Consider the following 12471-nt stretch of genomic DNA (forward strand, 5'->3'; position numbering starts at 1 on the left):
CTTGTTGCGTGAAAATATGTTTTCAATATGAAATAGTGGGTCATCAACACTGTCAAGAAGCTAATCAAAACACTATCTTTCTCTGCCCCCCACCACCTTCTCTCTTTTCACTTTCTGTCTCAATGAATAACTCACCATTGTCTGTATGGCAGTAGTCTTTGTCAACAGTTGATTTTTCTTGACTCTAGAAATAACACTTTCTGTTTGATCAGTGTTGCCTGATCTACCATCACTATTGTCCATACTGTCCTCATTCTCCAATCTGGTCTTCCATTTCCAACTCTCTCTGCAATATTTCTCCATAATATTTATCTTTTAAGTCTTGAAAACAGTTTTCTCATTCTTAAATTCTACAAGGGCAGTGGCTGATGTAATACAAATTGCTAGAATTGTGCTTGGCATACATTTGATGCTCAGAAATATTCCCTGAATTTAAACAAACTGTTTGCCTTGTACCATTTATGTTACTTATTTAAACAAACCTTTCATCTTTCATTAATTAGTGCCATTTATTTTACTTATTTGAATGATTTACTCAGTTAAAATTTATATATTTTGTTTAACAGATTCTGATTATTGAGCTGCTTTTCTGCCAAATTCTTTGGACCAAATTCTTCAGTAATCATGAGACATTTTGTCCATCTATAAAAGTATTTTCAGGGTCAGTGTTGGCATGTGTTTATTATGTACCTATGCATTTGGCAGGATTAGCATTCAGTAAAGTTTTGAATATAATATACATTCTATTGATCCTCTAAGACTTTCCTTAACAATAAAATCCTATAAAATTAAGAGGTGAGATTCTCCCCTTGGAGATCAAACCTGTATCCTTAGGAGCTACAATCTGTAACAACACAGATAACTTTTTAGGAATGCTGCTAAGCCTTCATGTTAATGACTACATATGGGATTGCAAAAGCAGTTCTTTTGATTATAACATCAGTTAGTGTGGAAGAAGTAACTCATCAAAATGAAATCAAGGTGCTAGTAGAGATGGGAGAATGATGCTCAGCATCTAAAAAGCAATCAAGGCTCATGGAGAGTAGCCTTAGAGAATTCAGAACAGTGGCATCAATGAGACCAGAGATAATTAATGATAAATTGTTTCTTAAATAGAAAGCAGATGATCACATCCTGACCCTAGATTCATAAAGTGAACTTTTGATTATCTGTACTGGAGAGGAGTAAGACAACACTTGTATTAGGGTTTGTAGAAAAATCACACTCACAGAATCCACTGCTTCTTTCTTCTGTCTTTCAGGTTATGTCAATCAATTAACAATGGTAAAGTGGCCTTGGGTGTCAATAATAATAATAATGTCATATTATTATTAATTATATAATTATTATTATTAGTTCTATTCTAAGAACTAGTAATAATTTTAATTCTTTTAAAGTCATTGGCCTATATTATCTATTACAACATATCAGATACGAATACTCAATATTAGATGATTATAAAATTCTGCAAGTATAATCAGAATATGATCATAGTGCTATAGCAATACAGGAAACATTTCTGTGCAAGTAATAATTACACGGATGCATGGCTTGTGCTTAGTGCTCTTAGCTACCACACTATTAGACTATAGTTAATTATGGGAAAGAAAAGGGAATTCACTGGTTTTGAAGATAGAAATCCGAGGAAACTCTTGACAACATTTTAACAACCACCACAACAATGAAGGAATGACATCCAGGTTCTGTTTCTCCCTCTGCATTGGATGTTATTGTTTTACTCTGTACCTGATCACTCTCTGGCCTGCCGGATGTTGTTGCCTTACATTGTGAACGCCTGCCATCCCCAGACAAAATGTATCTGCCATGCCCCAACTTGTGGTCTTTGTAAAAAATTTTTTTTAAATATTTATTTATTTATTTTTAGCTGCGTTGGCTCTTCACTGCTGCGTGCGGGCTTTCTCTAGTTGCCACGAGTGGGGGCTACTTTTCATAGCAGTGCACGGGCTTCTCACTGTGGTGGCTTCTCTCGTTTCAGAGCATGGGCTCTAGGCGCACGGGCTCAGTAGTTGTGGCACGCGTAACTTGTGGTCTTGACACTTATCAATATTGCTTTTGCTGGCTGGTGGGTTTTTATTTAATACATTGTTTTCCTTATATTCTTTTCACCTGCATAAAAGCCTCCGACCAAATTTTCACTTTTTAATCAAATCATAGCATGAATTTCTATACATTTATATTACATCTATTTCTAAACATTATGTTTATAATCTTCTAAAACGTTATAAATTTTTTTTTCAGTGCATGAATGTCTAGATCTTCTTCCATCTCCAAGACTGAAAATACCCTGCTTTTCTTTTTTATTTTCTTTATATCTACTTACTTTCCTGTATAATTACAGTTAGCAGCCTGTGTCATTTTCCCATTTCAAAGCTAGGATTACAGTCTTTGAACAGTCTTTGAAGAACAGAAAGCAAGAATGTCCTCTATTTGCTTTTACCATAAGGGGGAAAAGAGTTTTACTTTTCCTCTGTAGTCACACTCTTGGTAGGTTTCCTATATAGGTTTCTAATATTTCAAACTTGAAATTATATAATATGCCCTAATTGGCCCATTTCAAGAATCACATCTTTGTCCAAGATATTTATTGAATCTGATGCAGGAGAGAAATAACCTGGAATGAACCATTATTTTCTGTGCTGAATTGACTTAAAGTCGTGTACATGAGACTGATAGGACTAACAAAGGACACAGACACTGACACACACACACACACACACACACACACACACACACAGATATAAAACTACATAAGTATAAAAGTTATATGTGTGTGTGTGTGTGTGTGTGTGTGTGTGAGTATTCACGGCACTTTTGGTGTTACTATAATTGACATAAAAATGCTTCAAACAGCATATTTTCCTTTCTGGCATTTAGGAGGAACTAAACATGGGGGGTTGGGACTGTCCCTCTGGATTTGCTAGTTTTCTATAGGACAGTGTTTTTGCTGAGATCTGATACACGCGCACACACACACACACACACACACACATCTTTTCTTTAAATGGTACAGACCTTTAGTGACGATCAACAGAGACAACTCAGGCAGGACAAATACTACTTTTCCCGTTCAATAGACTCTGATAATCCCACAGTGCTGGGTCACATGCCCCCCTGGGAAAGTCTGAGGCCATCCGTGACAGAGTTGGTAGAAACGAGTGCTGTGATCTCTTAATTCTGTCAGTAACTAACTCTTAAGGAGGTAACAAAGTAACCTATTTGTTATTGTGACCTAAATCTAATTTCTTGTTTGTGTGGAAACTCCTCTTTCCATCTTTTTTTACTAAAGGATGTATAAATTCACATTCAATGGGCAGAATTTTGCTGAAGGCTTCATAAGTCCTGATTATGAGATAGTGTATTTTGTTTTAATCATGAGTTAATCATTCAGCATTAGTAAAACTTACTAATTCAACTTAATTGCTGGTGAGAGTCAGCCAATTTAGGAAAATTAAATATAGCCATTATTTTAAGGTAATCTGCTGACTAGGGTTGGAAAAAAGGAAGCTGTATTTGGGGATACCAGAGAGTCCCATTCACAAACTATGATGTATTAATAAATGTCGCCCCTAACATTGTGCAAGGCACAGTCTGCACAGCCTTCTGTGGCAGTCCTAGTGCTTGAACTATAAAAAAAAGGCGTGTTACAAAATATAATAATGACAATGCTTGTTTACCTTTACAGCTTATAAAGGGAAGAGAAGGGCATTCACATTATTAGTTTAGAGTTTTATAGCCCTTTTGTTGTTATTTGTCAAGTAATTTATTTGACACTCCTAATCAGTATTTGCAAGACAAATTAGCTAATATAAGGAAAACTTTAATATAGCACCTTCTTAAAGCATTAAAGATTTAAAATTAGCAGCATTCACCAACAACCCCACTACTGGGCGTATACCCTGAGAAAACCATAATTCAAAAAGAGTCATGTACCACAATGTTCATTGCATCTCTATTTACAATACCCAGGACATGGAAGCAACCTAAGTATCCATCGACAGGTGAATGGATAAAGAAGATGTGGCACATATATACAATGGAATATTACTCAGCCATAAAAAGAAATGAAATTGAGACATTTGTAGTGAGGTGGAAGGACCCAGAGTCTGTCATACAGAGTAAAGTAAGTCAGAAAGAGTAAAACAAATACCGTATGCTAACACATATACATGGAATCTAAAAGAAGAAAAAAGGTTCTGAAGAACCTAAGAGCAGGACAGGAATAAAGATGCAGACGTAGAGAATGGACTTGAGGACACAGGGAGGGGGAAGGGTAAGCTGGGACGAAGTGAGAGAGTGGCATGGACATATATACACTACCAAATGTAAAATAGATAGCTAGTGGGAAGCAGCCACATAGCACAGGGAGATCAGCTTGGTGCTTTGTGACCACCTAGAGGGGTGGGATAGGGAGGGTGGGAGGGAGACACAAGAAAGAGGAGATATGGGGATATATGTATATGTATAGCTGATTCACTTTGTTATAAAGCAGAAACTAACACACAATTGTAAAGCAATTATACTCCAATAAAGATGTTTAAATTAAATTAAATTAAATTAAATTAGCAGGGTTCAAGTTATTGGTATTTTATTGACCTGCCACTCTCCTTGTTTTGATAGGACTGAATGGAAACCACCAAGCTGGAAATTTTTCCCATGGCAATAATCATTCATTGGTCTTAACATAGCACTTAAAGTACTAAAACTGTATTGTTTTCCAACATCTGACATTATTCAGACGTTTCATGAGGAGTTGTACGTTCTACAGTCGGGAGTCTTAGACGATCACAGCCCATTGCAGGAGAAATTGGGTAGATGGTGGATAGCATAGAGGAAGATGAAAGTTCTAACCATGGAAAGACGCTTCATTGTGTAGAGGAATTAGATGTCAGTGGACCTCCGTACTATTTGACATTAGCTTTCTATGTTGTTCTAGTTTGCCTCTTACTGGGTATAATTCTTCACCTGTAATGTTTGTAAATATTAATATCCTGATATGTGAGTATTTCTATGGACTTTAATATAAATGTCAAAATAAACCTGAGTTACCAAGTGATTTCATATAAAAGAAAAAGAACTGACAGTTAATTTTTGCCCCTTGTGGTTCTGGTGATGAATGAAGCTACCATCCTTTGCTTGGTGCTGAGGCCAGCAAGGCAAATGGGAAAAATTTACCAAGTAGAACGGCTTTCATTGACTGTAAAATTTACTAATTCAACAATGAGAGTTATCAGAGTATTTATTTTTTAAAAGCTTATTCATTCATAGAAAAAAATATTTATTAAGTGCTTCCTATGTGCTTGGCTATGTTTAAGGTGGGAGAATAAAGCAGTGAAATGATACAATAATCCATGTCCTCATGACACATATTTTACAGGAAAACCAACAATAAATAAGTAAAAAATATATATATATAGTACATATGAAGCTGTTAAGAGCTATGAGGAAAATAAATAAGTGAAGAGGGTCAGGGCATGATGGGACAGTGAATCACAGTGTTAAATCGGGTGTCTGGTGGTATCGTGGACAAAATATAATAGGGCTGTACAAATATAAGGAGGTTACTTTAGACTGTGTAGTGAGGGAAGAATTTCCTGCAATGCTACCATGTGAGTTGAGACCTGAATGACAAGGAGATGGCTGTGTCAATATTTTTGAGAAGAATCTTCAAAGGCCCTTAGTGAAGAGGGAGCCTGGGGTGTTTGATGCACAGTGAGGAGCTGTTGGACGGGCAGAGATGAAACCGAGAGGCAGCAGGAACAGGTCACACTGGCCAAAGGAAGGTTTTCCATTTTCCATCTCCATCTATATCTGTTTAGGGAGAGCATCTTGATTGTAGGGTACTATTCCCCAGACCACACGCAGATGAGGTTTTAATGTCCTGCATCATCCCCAGACACTCCCTCAGTCAGTCTATCAAACAAATATTTATTGTGCCAGGTATGACTCTAAATGATGGGAATATGAGAGACACTGCCAGCCCTGCCCTCATAGAGCATATATTTCAGTGGAGAAGATATAAATGAAATGATTACAAGTATCAAGGGGTCTAAGAAGTAAGCAAGATGTATTACTGGTATTTATAATAAAATAGGGTTAACCTAGCATGCAGCCTAGGTCTAAAATCTATGTAGTAATGAGATAATATTTCATTTTATGTATTTCACCTCAAAAAGTCATTCCAAGATTTTATCTACTATAATAATAAGATAAATTTAAAACACCAATTTACTTATATATAATATATATAATAAAAAATATATATAGTGCTTTATAATTTTCTATGTCCTTTCATATGCATTACCCCATTTAATATTCACAATACTTATGACAGATGTCAGTCTATTATTATTACCTTCTTTTTAAAGATGAATAAGCTAAAGTTCTGAGAATTTAACTGACTTGTCTACAGTCACAAAATGAGTTAGTAATGTAGGCAGGCCTAGCCTTTTTCTAGATCACCTAGATCACCAGAGGTCTGGTCTGAGCTAAATATAGTAAAACTGTTTACCCAACAGAACCAGGCATTTAGTTCAGAAGTAAAAGGAAGAGAGAACATAGCATTCTCATTCTTAAGAAACATGGGATCTATTTAGGGAAGTGTTCAGATAAGTACCAGATAATAAATTGTGCAGAAATTCTGTGTGCATATAAAGTTATGGAATAATCAGAGTGGTATGGGATTATTCTATAACCTTGTCTTGACAGGAACTTTAAAACTGGGCATATAAATAGATTATGTGGTTAGATTTTGACGCTTTTCCATTATGAAATTCTCTGTTTTTTTCCCCCATTATCAAAATCACTGACAATCAATGAATCTTACCCACCATTTCCTCTGAGTTTATTGCTTAGTTTAGAAATCTACAGTGTTTCTTCATTGCACAGATTAATCTTAGCTATTCTCTCTTTCTCTGTCCACTGAAGACTCCTGCCAGGGCAATCCAGAAAACTTAACTCAGCATTCTCTTCTAATTATCTTATTCCCAGCTCCAAGCCTAACACCAAGATTTTTATTCAAACAACCTCTTCCTGGAATGCTAAATTGTCGACCTTTAGGAAAGCTTCATTCATTTAACCTTCCTCTATTTCTTAGAAAATCAGTAGAGAATTCTATTCAGTATGCAACCCTGAATTTGCTCCCTTACTATATGAACAATCTCTGTTTCCTTCATATAGTGCAATAAGTTTATTTTTCCAATTTTTGTGTAATGTCAACAAATGTCTAGTTTTATTAGTATTGATTATTTTACATTATGTTTTATAATGAGCCAGCACCTGACATACTATTGCATAAGATACATTTGATATTTTCAAACACTATTGTTGTCTTGTTACATATATTATGTTTAATCTTTTTCCCCTTCCACTCTACCTGAAGATATTCTCTACTAATTAAAAATTATGAGGGCTTCCCTGGTGGCACAGTGGTTGAGAGTCCGCCTACCGATGCAGGGGACACGGGTTCGTGCCCCGGTCCGGGAGGATCCCACATGCCGCGGAGCGGCTGGGCCCGTGAGCCATGGCTGCTGGGCCTGTGCTCCACAGCGGGAGAGGCCACAGCAGTGAGAGGCCCGCGTACCGCAAAAGAAAAAAAAAAAAAGTATGAACAATACATGTCAACTACTAAGTAATTAAGACACAAGAGAAAAGTATACAATTTCAGTTACGTATTTGTGTTTATGTGTTAACTGTCTTATTCTTCATGGCTACAAATGGGTGTGTGGCATGCAGTGTACTGAAGACAAATGCTGCTTCCAAACCACCATTATGTGGCACCAGGTCCTGTGCTAAGTGCTTTTTGTACTCTTTTTAATTTTAATCTTCATGTCAACTCTACAGATAATTAGTCTGCAATATGTTTCTTTTTTAAAAAGTCAGTGAAAATCAAAGGCACATTTTTTAATAGAAACTGATGAGAAACATGTTTGTAAAAATGAAAAGCACTTACGGGAACCAGAAATTTTTTAATCTCTTCCAATGCATGACTCATACGTGAATAAGCTTCCCCAGGTGGAGCAAACACTTCAATTAATACATGAAGTTCATCACTCAAGTGTGCATATTTGGCTTCCCCACTCTTCCTTAGTTCTTCTTCCTGTGAAAAAGGTTATTTTTAGAAATACAAATCCACTCATTTTGCATTGATTTAACATTTACTGAGAAGATGACAGAGGGCATAATCTAAGCAAATTTTCCCTTAGTAGAAACTCTTTGAGAAATAAAAATCTGGTACAAGCCATTTTTGAGTGTTTAAATGATTCTTTTAAAAAAAAATCTGGCATTTGTTTTTCTCTTTCTGACTTACTTCACTCTGTATGACAGACTCTGGATCCATCCACCTCACTACAAATAACTCAATTTTGTTACTTTTTATGGCTGAGTAATATTCCATTGTAACAAATACCATATGCTAACACATATAGATGGAATCTAAAAAAAAAAATGGTTCTGATGAATGTAGGGGCAGGACAGGAATAAAGACACAGACGTAGAGAATGGACTTGAGGACACAGGTAGGGGGCAGTGTAAGCTGGGACGAAATCAGAGAGTAGCATTGACATATATACACCACCAAACGTAAAATAGATAGCTAGTGGGAAGCAACTGCATAGCACAGGGAGATCAGCTCAGTGCTTTGTGACCACCTCGAGGTGGGGATATGGGGATATAAGTATATGTATAGCTGATTCACTTTGTTATACAGCAGAAACTAACACACCATTGTAAAGCAATTATACTCCAATAAAGATGTTAAAAAAATCTGGCATGATTGTCATCTACACCACATTTTAATCGGCTAAATAAAAATGTTAAATCCCTGAAAAGAAGTGACAGAAATGCCATTAACTCCTCAGTGGACTCCACTGGAAGGAAAGGATTGTTTTTGTGCCTGACAAGTAATCATTTGCAGATAATAAAACCAAGATGACCATTGCTCTTTAAGAGAACCAGGATTTTCTAGATACTTTTTGAGAAGTGGTGAAAATGTTACTCATTCTCCATGAAAGTGAGCAAAACCGAGACTTCTCTCTCAGCCTCATGCCTGCAGGTGTAGGTCATCATTTGGCTCCTACTCACCACTTCGCTATCTTGGCCGCCTCACATTGGTCAGTATAGAGGAGTATATTAAAGGGATGGCTGTTAAGCATTATGTTGGCCTTGATTCTGCGTGAGCTACATACCCTCAGATTTTTTGTTAGTACTGCACCCAAGTCATTATTGGGGCCTGATTAATTCAGTTCATATGCTGAGCAGATCAGCGTCTGATCCAGGTACTTTGCTCACGTGTGTTAGGTGTTTTACAGACACCTCCAATCTCACAATAACCTTGCACAGTATTCACATAATTCAGATTAGGAAATTGAGTTTAAAAGACTTTAAGTAACCTCAAGTTGGGATTCAAACCCAGCTCATTTTGCAACCAGATTTGCATTTGGATTTCAAGGAAGCAAAATTTAGTTAAAAATTAACATAAATAATATTAATTATATTTTACCTTTCTTGACTCTCCTCCCCCCAAACTAGCAATTGTTTCACTAAATTTCAAAGGATAAAAATTTTTAAAGTAATTTTTAGTTTTATGTGTGGATGAAATTGGAAGTGTAACATGAATACACCTAAACTGGATAAACAAAAGCAAATTTGCTATCTATTTCATATGAGGTAACTGTATTACACATGTTAAAGTGTTTATCTGATTAGAAATGCCCATCATTTCAACACATGGAGGATCCATAACAGAGATGGAAAGGCCTGCTTGTTTTCCTGTGCCTCCCACACCTACTCAAATCTCTCACAGCAATACTTGTCAGCCCGGGAATACACTCTTACTTTCCTAGGCATACATTCTCTATCTAACTAGAGTTTTTACTTTTATTAAAAAGGTTTCTCTTAATGTCCAATTCTGACACTTCTCAATACTTCCTCAGCTGGTTTTCTGCTGGTTATTAAGGGCTACTTACTAGACAAATTTAATAAGGTCTGCCACTGGAGGTGTGGTATTGAGATCAGAATTATAACACTTGACTTCAGACTCTCAAAATAAGCCAGATGAGATATCTTTGCAGTAGAACCAATAGGCTGTTGTTCATGAAAAATGCAGCTTTCTATTTAAAAACACATTTTCCTTTTTCCCAACATCCACCCTCCCCCAATCAAACTTTATATAAGCGTATGAGGAAACTGAAGTCTTCGGAGATTAATCAACTTCTTCAAGGTCAAGAGTGAGTCAGGACTGGAGCCAGGACTCAGTGCAGTAGGGGACAGCTCTGATAAAGACTTCAGAGAACCAAAGTTACCACAGCGGAACCTCCCATGAGCTACTGCTGGTTATTTTCAAAACCAGACTCATACCTTCAAAGGTGCTATATTTGCCCTTGCTCCTGGGGATGACTTCTGACAAAGCAAAATTTCCCAAGCTTTAGTTTCTTCATATGTGAAGTTAAGATAATAGTATGTACCTCAAAGAATTTTGTGAGTTTTGAGAAAATTGAAGAATATTTTGTATACTAAAAAATGCCATATGAATTTAATATAATAATGATAATAAATATTTCCAATTTCTCAAGTAGTATTTTAAAATAATGTTTGTTTTTTTCAACAGGGACCAAAATAAATGTGTCTCAAACAAGAAGAAGAGTTATTTCTCTTTAATGCAAGAGTCTGCGGCTACAGGCAGCTGGAGGAGCAGGTGGTCTTTCTCCGCACCCTTCTCCAGCCCCTAAGATGTTCCTCTCATATGTGTTGATGAAGGAGGCTGTCTATCACAACTTCTGATTCCACTCTGTGGAAAAAAGAAAGCGTGGACAGCAAAAAGCTTCCTTTCAAGGACATGTACCAGAGGCTTCATATATCAACTCTGCTGACGTGTCTTTGGCAAGAGCGTGGTCACATGGTGGCCCTGGATGCAATGGAGGCTCTGTATGTGGATTCAGACCGAGCAGCCGTGAGGCCACCTAAAATGCGAGGGCTTCGTTTACGACAGAAAACAGTGAGAATGGATACTGCTTGATTATGAGCTGTCTTTGCCATTCAGTCCTCATTCAGGGTGAGTTAAAATGACACTTGATTATTATATCTAATTTTGATGAATACCTAGCCAGAGTCTGCCAGAGTGTTCAGATTTTATTTTCAAAAACAATACTTTACACCCTGGTTGGATTTATAATATAAAGCTCCAAGTTTCATTTGAATATAAGCAGACATCACAGCCATCCTGAAAAGCACAAGGGCCTGGACACCAGTAAGTATATTTATAGTAATTTAATACAGTCTCTTGAGGTATTTATTGAACAAGAGTTCCAAATATATTATTGGAAAAATGTTTATCTTTGTAATAAATGCATTACCTAGTAAGTCAATTATGAACTGGGTGGTAGTGTTTTCATGTTTCTGCCCCATCATATCTTGCATGTTTTGTAACAAAGATCATAGTGCCCTGGAAGCTTACACTAGTTAGAACAGGCACACAATAGCAAGAAGAGTAAAGAAAAAGATTAAGAAATTTAGAAATGCTAGAAAAATCTTAGGTGTAAACTGAATCATTCCAAAGTTCACACTAGGAACATTGGATCTCCATCTAATAAAGACATGGAAAAGGGAAGAGAGAATAAATCAAAAGAATGTGAGATGCACACACCAGAAGGTGAATTTACTTGACGTGATTCAAAGTTCCATTTTAAAAGACTGGACACTCAGTCGATATTATTTAGTCTTCCATGTATAAAGGCATATGTATTCCACTGAGGACATTTACTTTAGCCACTGACCTTCAGAGGATAATTCGTGGTGTTTAACTATTACAAAGGAATCACAAGCTAATTATTTTAAGTAAAATTATTAGTTGCTAAACATTAGAAATTGTTTACACAAGGTCATTAGGGAATAACAAATCCAGTGTTACATATCCCCAAATACTCTAACCCACACTAACCTTAAGGTAAACTATAAGTAAAACATATCAGTTTTTATCAGTTATCTTTTAGAGAATAGCACGGCACTAAAGAGAGTCTAATTTAAATTGCATTCATGTATTTAATTGTTAAAAGGATTTTAAAGGGAGCTTTCTCTTAGGAATTATCATTTGTATTTTGTCTTCTACAAAAGAATGTTTCTGACCCAGAAATAATTTGACAGCTGGGGAAATTTCCTCTTAATTCAAAATAGCATGTTCAATGAAGAAAACTTCAAAAAAAAAAAACTCAACAATTACAAATGTATTTTTTTACTCAACAAGCATACAATTCAAGATATACTGTTAACATTTTCAGTATATTTTCTTCAAGTCATTTTTTAAAACAATACCAGTAATGGAATAGATGTCATAATTTTGGTATTACTTCTTAGATTATAGGTATGCAGAGTACTTTCCATGGATTATCTAATTTTATCTGCAAAATTATATGCTAGATAATATTGTTCCCCTAATTTTACTGATGAGGGGACTACGGC

General features: G+C 36.1%; 1 protein-coding gene across 1 annotated transcript in view; it reads right to left on the reverse strand.

The window, feature by feature from the left end:
* KHDRBS2 (KH RNA binding domain containing, signal transduction associated 2) overlaps positions 1 to 12471 on the reverse strand; it is a gene marked incomplete at both ends in the record, with an annotated part of 704484 nt that overhangs the window by 371830 nt on the left and 320183 nt on the right. The window contains one exon of the mRNA XM_082848563.1: positions 7970 to 8116. Coding sequence (XP_082704689.1) covers positions 7970 to 8116 — 147 coding nt within the window. The remainder of the gene's footprint in view (positions 1 to 7969; positions 8117 to 12471) is intronic.

Source organism: Leucopleurus acutus (genome assembly GCF_964270905.1).
Source record: "Leucopleurus acutus genome assembly, chromosome: 10".
Taxonomy (NCBI): domain Eukaryota; kingdom Metazoa; phylum Chordata; class Mammalia; order Artiodactyla; family Delphinidae; genus Leucopleurus; species Leucopleurus acutus.